Source organism: Chrysochloris asiatica, unplaced genomic scaffold (assembly GCF_000296735.1).
Source record: "Chrysochloris asiatica unplaced genomic scaffold, ChrAsi1.0 scaffold00013, whole genome shotgun sequence".
Lineage (NCBI taxonomy): Eukaryota > Metazoa > Chordata > Mammalia > Afrosoricida > Chrysochloridae > Chrysochloris > Chrysochloris asiatica.
Genome location: NW_006408531.1, coordinates 25,388,040 through 25,401,914, shown reverse-complemented (window position 1 = coordinate 25,401,914; position 13,875 = coordinate 25,388,040). Strand labels below are relative to the sequence as shown.

Here is a 13,875-nt window from a genome sequence, read left to right as displayed (position 1 = left end):
ACGGCACTTAACAACAACAACAGTAGGTAATTTGGAGTCCTGGTGTGGTGCTGTGAGTTAATGCACTGGACTGCAAAGCCATTTGAACTGCAAGGTCGGTGTTTCAATCACCAGGCACTCCTCAGAAACCCTATATAGGGTCACTGTGGGTCAGAACTGACTCAATGGCATTTAACAACAATAGGTACTTTAGCAAACATCATGGCAAATTTTTATGCTAGATGCCATAGGTACAATGTTTGGTGAGGATGCTCTAGCTGGAAACATTTTGAACCTATTAAACTTACCTGTGCTAAGTAACATGCATCTGACAAGTATTTTGTGTAGTTTCTGTCCTTGTTCTCGACTAGGAAGGAAATGAGAAAAACACACACAAAATATATATTACCATATAGTATGGTAGGCACATGGGGTCACTGTGAGTTGGAATTGACTCTAGGATAACTAAGAACAACAACACTGTATATATGGAGGAAGGAATGGCCGTAGTTGTCTAAAGGATAGAGCAGATGACACATTCCATCCTGGAATCAGTGAAAACTTCTCAGAAAAAGTGACATCTAAGTTGGGAAACAAAAGACAAGTAGGAGTTGGCTAGGTAAAGAGACGAGGAGGAGAAGAAAAGAAAGAATTCCCACAAGAGAGATCAAGATGAAACCTAAAACCTTACTTGCTTGGGGAATGACATGTAGTTAGGAATCACCGTAACTGAAAGTGTTCTGGTGTGGCACCATAGGGTAAACATTGGACCAAAAGCTCAGTTTGAACTGTAAAGTCTGTGGTTCAAAGTCATCAGCTGCTTCTCAGAAACCATATACAGGGTCACTGTGAGTTTGAAATGACAAGATGGTACTTAACAACAACAATATAACTAAAATTTTTAGAGGGTAGAGATGATTCTAGGGCAAAAGACTGGACTCAGATAATGAGGTTCTTAAATACCACAGGAGGAATGTGTTAATATAAAGTGCTCTTGCTGGCCTCCATGAACCACACTAAAATCTCAAAACACATTTGTGTGTTTTTCAACTAGTATTTGAATGGTTATTGGCAGCAATACATTGTTCTGGAATATGTTAAGTCATATTTTTTCTGTGATTTAAAGAACTAAAAAGGGAACTATCGAAAATGAAAAGTAAATTGAGTACTAAATATATATGTAGAAAGGCCATCTAAAGATTCCTGGGAGAAAGTGACCCATGATTTTGACCTAATTAAAAGGAAGAAAAACATTATGAAAGGAAAAGCATAACATAACCTTGAAGGTATTAAGCAGCATCATAGTCAGAAAATATTATGTCATCTGGTTCAAAGGGTAAAGAATTGTAGGACAAGGGAGTCTGGTATCAAATACTGCTAGAGATGGGAAATCATCAAATATATATATTAAGTAGATCAATGAAATTAATACTTAGTGCTAATTTAAGTGACTTATGATGGAGTTAAAACCTTATAATTAAATTATATTTAAATTTGCTCAGATTTTCTTTCTTTATGTTAGGTTGTAAAATGTGTAAAATGAAGGAAGCGTTCCCTTCCAATTTGCATTTCTTATCTAAAAAGCTGTTGGAAGACATTTGGATTTTTCTTTGGGACTTTGGTTAAAAGGACAAGTGCATGCTTCCCATTCTATTATATAGTATATCATTTGTTGTTGCTGTTAAGTGTTGTCGAGTTAGTTCGACTCATAGAAAACCCGTATAGGATTTCCAAGGTGTGGCTGGTGAGCTTGAACTGCTGATCTTGCAGTTCAAACCGACCTTGCAGTCCAACACATTAATCCATACATCATGTTGTTGTTGTTGTTAGGTGGCATCAAGTCAGTACCAACTCATAGCGACCCTATGCATAATAGAATGAAACACTGCCTGGTCCTGGGCCAACCTCACAATTGTTGCCACACTTGAGCCCATTGATACTGACATTTTGTCAATCTATCTCACTGGGGGTCTTCCTCTTTTTCTCTGACCCTCCACCTTACCAAATATGATATCATATGTTGTTTAAAAATAACCAAAAGAGACACAAAAAGACCACTATTGGAAACCTTTTTGCCTATTTTTTTAAGGATTAAGTTCTTGAGTGTAGGTTTTTAGAGTATGGGCATAGGATTTGGGAGTGAAACTGTGCATCTCATGTGCTGTTGCTTGTATAAAATGAACAGGGAAATAGATCTTATCCATTCAAAACAATGAATTCAAGGACTAATCATTTTGGTATATAAATGCTATGGAATATCTAAGAAGAACAACATCAGTAAGAACGGAAGTAATGAGAGAGTTCCAAGAAGGTGATTAAACTTAGCTGGGCATTAACAATCTGAGTTTCCTAAGACAAAAGGGGAAGATATAGAAAGCAGGTGTACAAAGTCACCAAAAAAGAATAGAAAAGGAAATGTAAAGATTAGAGTGGAATACAATGGAATGGGAGACTCTTGGTTGGAAAAACTGGATGAGATGCATTTATTAAATAGAGCCAAAAAGCTACTTGTTTACATAGCCTTTTCATAGTTCAGGGTATCTTGCATTCCATATAAAGGAACCCACATTTAGACATCCCATCCACATTTTTACATTGGTTTAAAAAGTGAATAAATTGTTTTAATAAAGCAATGTGCATATGAGGAATGCTTTGTATTCCCCCAGTTTCATTTTACTTATAGTGTTGTTTTCAAAATTCATTGCAGCCGAGATTTTCTTCATGTGATTGTGGCTTCTTTTTTAGTTAGCCATCGCCACTGTATTTTAAAATCATAAAAATAATATTTTCAACTAGAAATTTAGACAGAATAATGCCCGAAAAGAATAAATCTGTTAATAAACCACACGAATATATTTTAGTGAAAGTTAGACCTCCAGACAATAAAATTGCACAAATTCAGAAAATGTCTAGATAAACCTGGAAGTCTATATTTAATTACCATACAAAGACAATTAAACTTGAACTTCCTGAATGTTAATAGATTATGCTTCCCAATTAAAAATTAGCAGTTTGAAAGGTTTACTTCATCACCAATTCCCTTGTCAATCTTCTGATGGTTAGTCCTTGAATTGGCTTTTATAACTATCCCTGTTGAGGTGTTATAAGTGTCTAACTCCTTTTAAATAGGGAACTATGCCAATAATTAATCAGACTTTGCAAATTAATTATGATTAACCTTTCATAATGGGGATTATGGTTAATTGTTTATTCATATCTCAGCCCTCTTTTTCGTGACTAATTCTCATATCAATTTGACCTGAGGTGGCAGATATAAAAAATCTCCAATTAAGACAGTTGCCCTCACAATTGCCTAAGAGCCAGAAATTTGATTTGGAATTATAGTTTTGTGAATGTGTTTTTCTATTACATGTTATATGGTTTCTTAGGAAGATTCAGGAGGATGTTTGCTATGATGTTTTTCTTCACTATTTCATTAATGGTACCAGTTCTAATGTGATACTTTTAGCACCTCCTCACATTCTCAAGTGTATTCATTTAATATTTGGTCATGCTTCTGGCATTTTCTATTGTTATAAGGACCTGGCACTTTCCCTAGCTTTAACAGACTAGTGCTAATTATTAAATATACCCAGCAATTTTTATTTTTCATTAATGAGACAGAATGCATTATCTCAGTGGACTGCTAATATGATAACATTTGGCACAAAATCAGGGCCAGTTGTTTAGTTAAGTAATTCACAAAGTATGGAATATTTTTGTCTTGTCCTATACTCTTGCCGGAGTCCTGGTGTGGCACTGTGGGTTAAAGTGCTGGACTGCAAAGTCGGTTTAAATCATAAGGTCCATGGTTCAAGCTCACCAGCTGCTACTTGGAAACTCTACACAGGATCACTATGGGTCGGAACTGACTCGACGGCACTAACAACAACAACCTCTTACCATAAGTAACCCAAAGACATGAACTGTTATGTTTTTAATAAAGCAGGCTCTCACTTTAATTGAATTCATATGTAATAAAAATGCTCAAAATTATAAATTTTAATCAATATTTGAATGGCATATATAATGAAAATTCAGTTTTTATTCCAGGTTTATTTATAAGATGATTTCACTTTACTACCAGTCTCCTACTTTATCAGAGATTTAATTTTGCTTATTTTTATTGTTTTTTCGAGTTTTTTTTTTAAATCAAGTCTAATTTTGTCTTTAAGATTCAGAACAGTGTATATTTTGGAACAATGTACCATTTAGTTTATGTATATGCATAATAACTGAAAGTTAAAATGTTCCTCTCAGCCTGTGAGCGAAGAGTTCCCATCAACATGTTTTTACTGGTCTATGGAAAACTGGGACTTCCAGTGTGGCTCTGTAGGATCAGCACTGGACTGCAATCTACAAGGTCGGCAGTTCAAACCCACCCACTGCTCCTTGGAAATCTGATAAAGGGTCACTATGAGTCAGAACCAACTTGATGGCACTTAACAACAACAACATGGCAAAATGAGAAAATTAGAACATTTCAAAATTTTTATTATAATTAACTGTATACATTTTATTGGGATAGTAATTGCCTTCATTTTTTTCATTACTTTTAAACTAATTTCCTATTGGACTTTAAATGTCTTCTATTTTATACAACAGTGGGGATGGTATCTTAAATGATCATAGCAGTATACCAGAGTGTGGGTAAACCAGAGTTGGTCAGGCTGTCTTGCCCGTTTCCACAAAAAGGGTGCCCTAGTGAGTCAGCAGTCCTAATACTATTTTTGCAACTAGAATGTTTTCATTTGGAAAAATAAAAAGCTATACCAATTTTCCTTTTTGTATGCCTCTCTCTCTCTTTTTTAATTTTAGCTTTTTCTTCTATTCAAATATCTGAAAACTACTACTGTGAGTGAAATTTGCTATACTTATTTCAAAGATGATATACAGTGCATATGGTCGCTACAAGTCGGTACCTACTCGATGGCACCTAACAACAACAAATACAAAGTTTAAGTGACATGTGAAAGTCAAGGGCTAAATGGTATAGCAACGATATATCTTCACATTGCATCTGTTCATGTTCCAACTTTTATGCTCTTCTTTCAACATTACAGCTAGAATAAATGCTTTGAATATCATATTCTATGGAGTCCTGGTGTGGCGCTGTGGGTTAATGTGCTAGACTGCACAGTCAGTTTGCACTGCAAGGTTGGTGGTTCAAGTTCACCAGTTGCTCCTTGGAAACCCTCTAGAGGGTCGCTATGGGTCGGAACCAACTCGACAGCACTTAACAACAACATAAGCAAATTAAGAGCCTATGGTTCCTCATACTCACATAATCTGTTCATTAACTGAGTTATTTCTTCAATTTACAAAAGGGTTGTGTTTGTATTCTAAGTGTTTATTCATAGCTATTCAAAATAAGTGTTGTGAATATTTTTCAAGACTGACACCTCAAAGTATATTTAATCTAAAATGTACCAGAAGAGTACTAGGAATCTATCTCTTTCTTTTTTTTCTTAACGTTTTTATAGACAAATATACTGTGGACATGTTGTCAGTAGGGACCATGTCCCTACTGGAGAAGGATGTCATGTTTGATAAAGTGGAGGGTTGGAGAAAAACAGGAAGACTCCCAATGACGTGGAATGACACAGTGGTGGAATCGATGGACTCAGACATAGCAATGATTGTGAGATTGGCCCAGGACCCAGCAGTGTTTTGTTCTGTTGTGCATAAGGTCGTTAGGAGTTGGTACCAACTCGATGGCACCTAACAGCAACAATATAGATAAACATGCTGACTTCCAAGTTGAAAGTTAGGAACCTAGCTCACCTTACTGTGGTCCTAGGAATAGAGATGACAACACCAACAACTTCCTTACCTCTACCACCCTTACCCACTCATGAGCTGAGTCTTTTTAGAGGAGGAGCAAGACAATCTACAAGCAAAGATTTCAGACAAGAACCAATAACTGAAAACCAGAATGGAAGGAGGGCTTTGGTAGCACAGGGCTACTGACTACCATGAGGCACATGAAGCTGGTCATGAGGGGATGAGGAATCTGTGGGGTATTAGGACTGTGTGAAGAAAGAATGGAGCCAGAAGAGAGAGGACTGTGGGGTAACATTGATTGTCCACACCTCCTATTTTGCTTTACCCCTTCTGCCTTTCAGTTCTCACTAAATTAAGCCCCACTCTTATCCATTTGTAGTAAGATAAGGGAAGGTCACAGAAAAAGAGGAAGACCCCCAGCGAGATTGATTGGCCAAGTGGCAGCATCAATGGGCTCAAGCATGGCAATAGTGAGGTTAGCTCAGGATCTGGCAGTGTTTCATTCTGCTGTGCATAAGGTTGCTATGAGTTGGCATCGACTCAATGGCATCTAACAACAACAATGCTTGATTGACCATTTTATGTGCCATGTTCTCCTTGCTTGTCATTAGTGTCAAGCCTCCTGCACTGAGTCAGCGATAGGAATATACTGGATGGAAAGGTTGGGGTGTCTTTCATTACATTTTTGAATGGTGGTACAGTGGTGGCAGGTTCAGGAGGAGTGGTTGCAAAAGGACTCCTAGAATAGACTTGACAGCATCTTATATTTAAACCAGATATGTATTGGATTGCCCAGGTCTCAGGAATATTGAATGTGTCAGAAGGGCAAATCTTTTTCAAGTGCCTTGCACCCCAATTCAAGGTTTTAATGTTTCCATTAACAAAGTTGATGGCATTGTAAAGCTGCCTCAAATAGTAAAGGTTTTGCCTCTTTGAATGATTGACATATCAATTAGATTTCAGTATTATTTTTTCACTCTTAATTTCTGCAGTTATCTTCAAAGTTGCCAATTTTAGTTGGTAGCCCACAATGCTATGATTCTCTTCTCTTATAACCTAAGCATTTAACCATTTCATTCATCCTTGCACAGTGCCATAAAAAAGTCATCATTCTGTAGATTCTGTTGAAGACAAGAATTGCTGTCTTTTATATTCTTTTCAATTTTTGATAGGCACATGATGATCATTTAGCCTATTTTTTTTATTTTTAGAGGAACAGCTATACAATTTATTAATATGATCTTTTCTCCTCATTTCACATGCTGCTGTTGACTCCATAGAGAGACACCCAATTACAAATGCCATTGATGGGAAGAACACTTGGTGGCAGAGTCCCAGTATTAAGAATGGAATTGAATACCATTATGTGACAATTACCCTGGATTTACAGCAGGTATGATGCTGCTTACTTATCATTTTCTGCTTTTGAAACTACATCTTGGATTTACTATTTATTTAACTAGTATTTCTTGAGTGAAAGGATATTCTTTCTACTTTGTCATCCTCCATTATTTTCTTGATGCAACTAACACAAGGGCCTATTGATTTAGTATTTTGTCATATTTTAAAAATAAGATATTTGATATTCAATTATAAAGCACAAATAAAATAAATACACATGAAGGGTTTGGGACTGAATTAGAATCCAACTTTGTTTTGATTAATTGGAGTTAATGAGGAAAATATGAATCAACACAATTTAGCTTAAAGAAAATGTAATAGTGCTACTTTTAACTTTTAAAGGAATGTAATGCTCCCTCTCTGTGGATGATACGTATACTTACAGGGTTTTGGGTAACAAGTCTCTTGAGTAAATTGTCTCTCATTACTGAGAGTAGAGCAAGCTGTGACAGGTGATTCTTATATTAAACTTGATTTACTAAATGAGGTAACAGACTTTGTAGTTGCATAAAATTGAAGTTAGATGTTGTTTGAGGTTGTGTCGTACAGGCCTGGATGCTGCCTACATTTAATTTATTTCTTCTTTCAGTTAAAAATATTCAAGTCAGGCTGAAGTTAGTAACCAAGAATTACCAGCACCCAAAATTATTTAAGCTTGCACATAAAAAGAAATCTGGAAAAATTTCCTTTATTTTCCTCTTATTCCAAATATAGACACTTATTTAATTGACTGAAGGCTGGGACTAGAGTCGTTGGACTTAGATGTTCTCTTTCACTCTGTCTGTCTCTTTCTCATTCTCTGAAACCAGGGGAGGGTAGACCCTCAGCCACTCTTCCCCAGCCCAGTGTGGCGATAGAACAGAAAAAGAGTTTGGGATTATACATGGGGAATGGTAATGATACTTAACAACTGATATTATACATTATCAAGATTGTGGTTTCCACAGGTGGTCATTTTGTAAGGAAGCACCAGCCAGTGGGGTGTTCACCCCATTCTCATGGGTCCACATGGGCACATGGATTTCCTTGATGGTTACACTGCTCCCATCAGGAGTGGTGCTGTTGTGAACTGCCATGGGTTGGTTCCAACTCATAGTGACCCTGCACAGGGTTTCCATGGAGCAGCTGGTGGGTTTGAACCACTGACCTTATGGTCCAGTGCTTACCTGCAGTGCCACACCAGGACTCTGCCCATCAGGAGTTGTTGTTGTTAGGTGCCATTGAGTTGGTACCAAATCATAGCAACCCTATGCATAACAGAATGAAACACTGCCTGGTCTTGGGCTAGCCTCACAATTGTTACCGCGTTTGAGTCCATTGATGCTGCCACTTTGACAATCCATCTCACTGGAGGTCTTCCTCTTTGTCTCTGACCTTCCACTTTACCAAACATGATATCCCTCTCCAGTAACTGGTCCCTCCTGACAATGTGTCCAAAGTATGAGAGATGAAGTTTGGCCATCTTGGCCTCCAAGGAACATTCTGGCTGCACTTCTTCCAACACAGATCTGTTGGTTCTTTTGACAGCTCATGGTACTTTCAATATTCTCTTCCAACACCAAAACTCGAATCAATTCTTCTATGGTCTTCCTTTTTCACTGTCCAGCTTTCACATGCATATGAGGTTATTGAAAATACCATGGCTTGGGTCAGGTGCACAGGTTAGTCCTCAAGCTGACATCTTTGCTCTTCAACACTTTAAAGAGTGCCATCAAGAGTACCGTCTCATTTTCCAAGGTTTGGGCCCACGTTGGGCAGGGACACACACATTCAGGCCAGCAGATGAATGAGTCTCAGGGTAGACGCTACTGTCACCCATCTGGAACTAATTAGGACCTGAACAGCTGTGGTACAGCGAAGTATTTCTTGACAAGTATTTCTTTTTGTTATACAGCAACTGATTTTATGGCATTTCCTAGGACGGCTCAGTGTTTTTTTCTGGAATTAGCAAGGCAAGCTACTTATAAGTCACATTGTAAGTCATAAATACTCTGGGGATCCTAAACTTAAAAGGAACTTTGTATGAAGATAGTTATAACTATGAAGACAGTTATAACTAGTCCTTTATGGGTCACAGCCTTCTACCCCTTCTAGGAAATCACAGCAAGAAAGCCTTCCTCATCATAAATGAATCTACTACTTAATGTCTGGTACAGTTTCCAGGAATTTTTTATTGTTGTTAAGTGCTATCAAGTCAGTTCCAATTCATAGCAACGCTATATAGGATTTCTGTGGAGTGGCTGGTGAGTTTGAGCCACCGACTTTGAGGTTCAAACCAACTTGCAGTACAGTGCTTATCATACAGCACCATATCAAGACTCCATGGAATAGGGAACCAATAAATAATGATGTCTGATTGCTCTTGTTTACTCTCTACTGACTCTTTTAGATCACACCTGGAGCAAGAAAGTCAATTACTAATACAATTTACACAAATCATTTGTACTACTCTTAGAGCCTAAGCACAAATTTATCTTGTTATCAAGTTATTTTTTCCTTCTAATTTATGACTGGATGGTGCAATCACAAGGTTTTGCTAAATCATTTCTATGAAATTTATTTATCATCATTAATTCATGAGGTCAAAGGGTTCACTTGAAAGCCCATTTGTCGGTGAAACTATTTATATTCTTCTAAGCTTCCTTTGCATCCCCACACATCTATTCCTACAGTGTAGATCTGAAGATCTGAAGTAAAACTCGTGAAAAATAAAGACAAAGATAAAATCTTTAAATAAATCCCAGAAAAGGTACTTCAAATGACAACAGACACCTATTTTCTCTACATAACCACGAAAATCTGGAAGACAATAAAATGTACTAAAAGAAAATAACTGGAAACCTATAATTCTATATTTAATACAAATACCTTTTGAGACTGGAGATTAATTCTGTAATATACATATATGTATAGTCTAACTCATAGGCCCTATTGGAGATAAATTTAGATATTAATCTTGAAACTTTCAAGATTCTAAGAATTGTCCCTGTTTCCCTGTATTCTGAGAAGTAATTTCTTCAATGTGAATTTTTCTATTCACCCACTTGGAATTTAAGCTTTAATTCAGTAGCCCTGGTACAACAGTAAAAGTGCTTGGATGCTAATGAAAAGGTCTTTGGTTCAAACCTACAAGCTGCTTTGCAGGAGACAGATGTGGTATTCTGCTTCTGTTAAGATTTCTAACCTTAGAAACCTCATGCAGCTGTTCTTCTGTTTGTTGTTGTTAGCGCCATGGAGCCATGGAGTCAGATCCAACTCATAGAGACCCTGGATAGGGTTTATGAAGAGTGACCGGTAGGTTTCAACCATCAGCCTTGCTGTTAGGAGTCCAATGCTCATCCTACAGTGCCACACCAGTTGAAATTGACTAGAAGGCACACATCAGCACCAACAGCAATGAGTTTCATGATGTAAAAATTTAAATAGGTTTTGTAGTAAAGTTGTGTGATTGAATTCCTTAAGGAATTTTGGGGAAAGAGCTTCAGATCCACATAAGGACTCCATAGTGCATGAGGAATATTTGTATGTATTTTCAAACATCTATGCATTATTTGGGTTTGAGAAACATCATACTATGTCCTATGGTTTCTGTAGGAGAATACTGTTTCATCATAAAACATGTGCTAACTTTCTCATATTCTAGTGTACTCTATTAAGCCTCTAAAATGACATAAGAGCTGGATTTTTTTTCCAAGTTATAATATGAAGGATTAACAGTCTATTCAGTACAATATGTATCATTACTCAAGTAGGAGTTAAGAGCAGTAATTGTAATAAATAGGTGAATATCACTAAATGTTTATCATTGATTGAACAGAAGTTTGTTAATTTATGAGTTCTTTTCATTTTGTGATATATGAATTTCAACAGTGTCAGTAGTTTGACTTTTCTTAGAAACACTTATAATAAATTACCCATCTAAGTAGTGATTTACTTTCCATTATTATATCATTACAGATTATTCTTGGATATATCTTTTATAATTCAATGTTCAAGATAAGCACTAGAAAATATAACAATTTATTTTTAAGAAGTATCTGCTTATTTTATAAGTTGATTGCTTTTGGTCTTTTATTGCTAAGGGATTATTAATTTTCCCTACTTGGCTATAAACTGGCATTATATTTGGAATATGATTTAATTGTGCTGTGCCTCATTTTGTAGATTAGCAAAATAAATAATATAATAGCATGACAAAAAATTGAAATAATGATAATAGCAATATAACAGCTAAACACCATCTGGTAATTATCGTAAATATAAGATCTTATATCAGAATAAACTTGAAAAGAATCTTAACTTTTCCAGTAATGTTTATGCAAAAGCCTAGTAAAAGAGCAAAGAAAAATATTATTTAGAAGATAGTAATTTGTTGTTGTTGTTAGGTGCCGACTCATAGCAATCTTATGTACAGCAAAACAAAACACTGCCCAATGCTGGCCAACCTCACTTTTGTTGCCATGCTTCAGTCCATTGATGCTGCCAATTGGCCAATCTATCTTGCTGGGGGTCTTCCTCTTTTTCTCTGACCCTCCACCTTACCAAACATGATATCTTTCTCCAGTGACTGGTCCCTCCGGACAATATGTCCGAAGTATAAGAGACGAAGCTTGGCCATCCTGGCCTCCAAGGAGCACTCTGGTTGTACTTCTTCCAACACAGGTCTGTGGTTCTATGGGCATCCCATGGCACTTTCAATATTCTCCTCCAACACCATAAGTCAAAAGCATCAATTCTTCCATGGTGTTTATTATTCACTGCCCAACTTTCACACGCATATGAGGTTATTGAAAATACCGTGGCTTGGGTCAGGCGCACCTTAGTCCTCAAACTGATATCTTTGCTTTTCAACACTTTAATTAGGTCTTGTGCAGCAGATTTGCCTAATGCAATATGTTGTTTCATTTCTTGACTGCTGCTTCCATGAGTGTTGCTAGTTGATCCAAGGAGAATGAAGTCCTTGACAACTTCAATCTTTTCTCCCTTGATTACAATGTTGTTATTGGTGCAGTGGTTAGGATTTTTGTTTTCTTGACATTGAGATGTAATCCATACCAAAGGCTGTGCTCTTTGATCTTCATCAGTAAGTGTTTTAAGTCCTCTTCACTTTCAGCAAGCAAGGTTGTGTCATCTGCATATCGCAAGTTGTTAATGAGTCTTCCTCCAATCCTGATGCAATGTTTTTCTTCTCATAACCCAGCTTCTCAGATTATTTGCTCAGCATACAGGTTGAATAAGTATGGTAAAATAATACAACCTTGTTGCACACTTTTTAAAATTTTAAACCATTCAGTGTTCCCATGTTCTGTTTGAACAACTGCCTCTTGGTCCATGTACAAATCCCTCATGAGCATAATTTAAGTGTTCTGGAATACTCATACTTTGCAATGCTGTCCATAGCTTGTCATGATCGACACAGTTGAAAGCCTTTGCATAGTCAATAAAGCACAGGTAAACATCTTTCTGATATTCTCTGCTTTCAGCCAAGATCCATCAGGCATCAGCAATGATATCCCTCGTTCCATGGTCTCTTATGAATCTGGCTTGAACCTCTGGAAGTTCTCTGTCAATGTATGCTTGCAGCCGTTTCTGTATTACCATTAGTAAAATTTTACTTGCATGGGATATCAAAGAGATTGTCTGATGATTTCCACATTCCATTGGGTCACCTCTCTTTGGAATGGGCACACATATGGATCTCTTCCAAACAGTTGGCCAGATAGCTGTCTTCCAAATTTCTTGGCAAAGATGAGTGAGTGCCTCCTGTGTCGCCTCACTTTCTTGAAAGATTTCAATTTTTATTCCATCAATTCCTGGTGCCTTTTTCTTTGCCAATTCCTTCAATGTACCTTGGATTTCTTCCTTTAGTATCATTGGCTCTAGATCATATGCTACGTGTTGAAATGTTTGAACATCAACCATTTCCTTTTGGTACAGTGACTCTGTGTATTCCTCCCATCTTACGCTAATGCTTTCTGCATCATTCAATAATATTCCCAGAGAATCTTTCACTAATGAAAGTTGAGGCTTGAAGTTTTTCTTTAGTTCCCCAGCTTCAGAAATGCTTAGTGTGTTCTTCCTTTTAGGGTTTCTGATTCCAGATCTTTGCACATTTTGTTGTAATGCTTGCTTTTATCTTCTCTAGCTGATCTTTGAAATTTTCTGTTTAGTTCTTGTACCTCCTCATTTCTTCCATATGCGTTAGTATCTCTATGCTGGAGAGCAAGTTTCAGTGTTTCTTCTGACATCTTTTTTTACTTTTTCCTTCTTTCTTGTCTTCTTAATGATGTTTTGCTTTCTTCATGTATGATGTTCTTGATGTCATCCCACAACTCTTCTGGTTTTCGGTTTTTAGTGTTTAATGTATCAAATCTGTTCTTCAAATGATCTCTAAATTCATTTGGGAACTAAGGAGCTCTGGTAGTGTAGTGGTTACGAATCGGGCTGATAACCTCAAGGTCTGCAGTTCGAAATTATCAGCTGTTTCAGGGGAGAAAGATGAGGCTTTCTGCTCCTGTAAAGATTTGCAGCCTTGGGAACCCTGTGCAGGGTCGCTATGAGTGGAACCAACTCCATGGTATTTAAGAACAAAAGAAGACAGTAATGTTGTTGTTGTCAGGTGCCATTGAGTCAGAACCGACTCATAGCGACCCGATGCACAGAAGAACGAAACAATGTCCGATCCTGGGCCAACCTCACTACCGCTGCCAC

General features: G+C 37.1%; 1 protein-coding gene across 1 annotated transcript in view; it reads left to right on the top strand.

Annotated features, from left to right (window-relative positions):
- The window catches only part of LAMA2 (laminin, alpha 2), a 747,229-nt gene that overhangs the window by 8,587 nt on the left and 724,767 nt on the right, over positions 1-13,875 (top strand). The window contains exon 3 of the mRNA XM_006834727.1: positions 7,044-7,156. Within this exon, the coding sequence (XP_006834790.1) occupies positions 7,044-7,156 (113 nt within the window). The remainder of the gene's footprint in view (positions 1-7,043; positions 7,157-13,875) is intronic.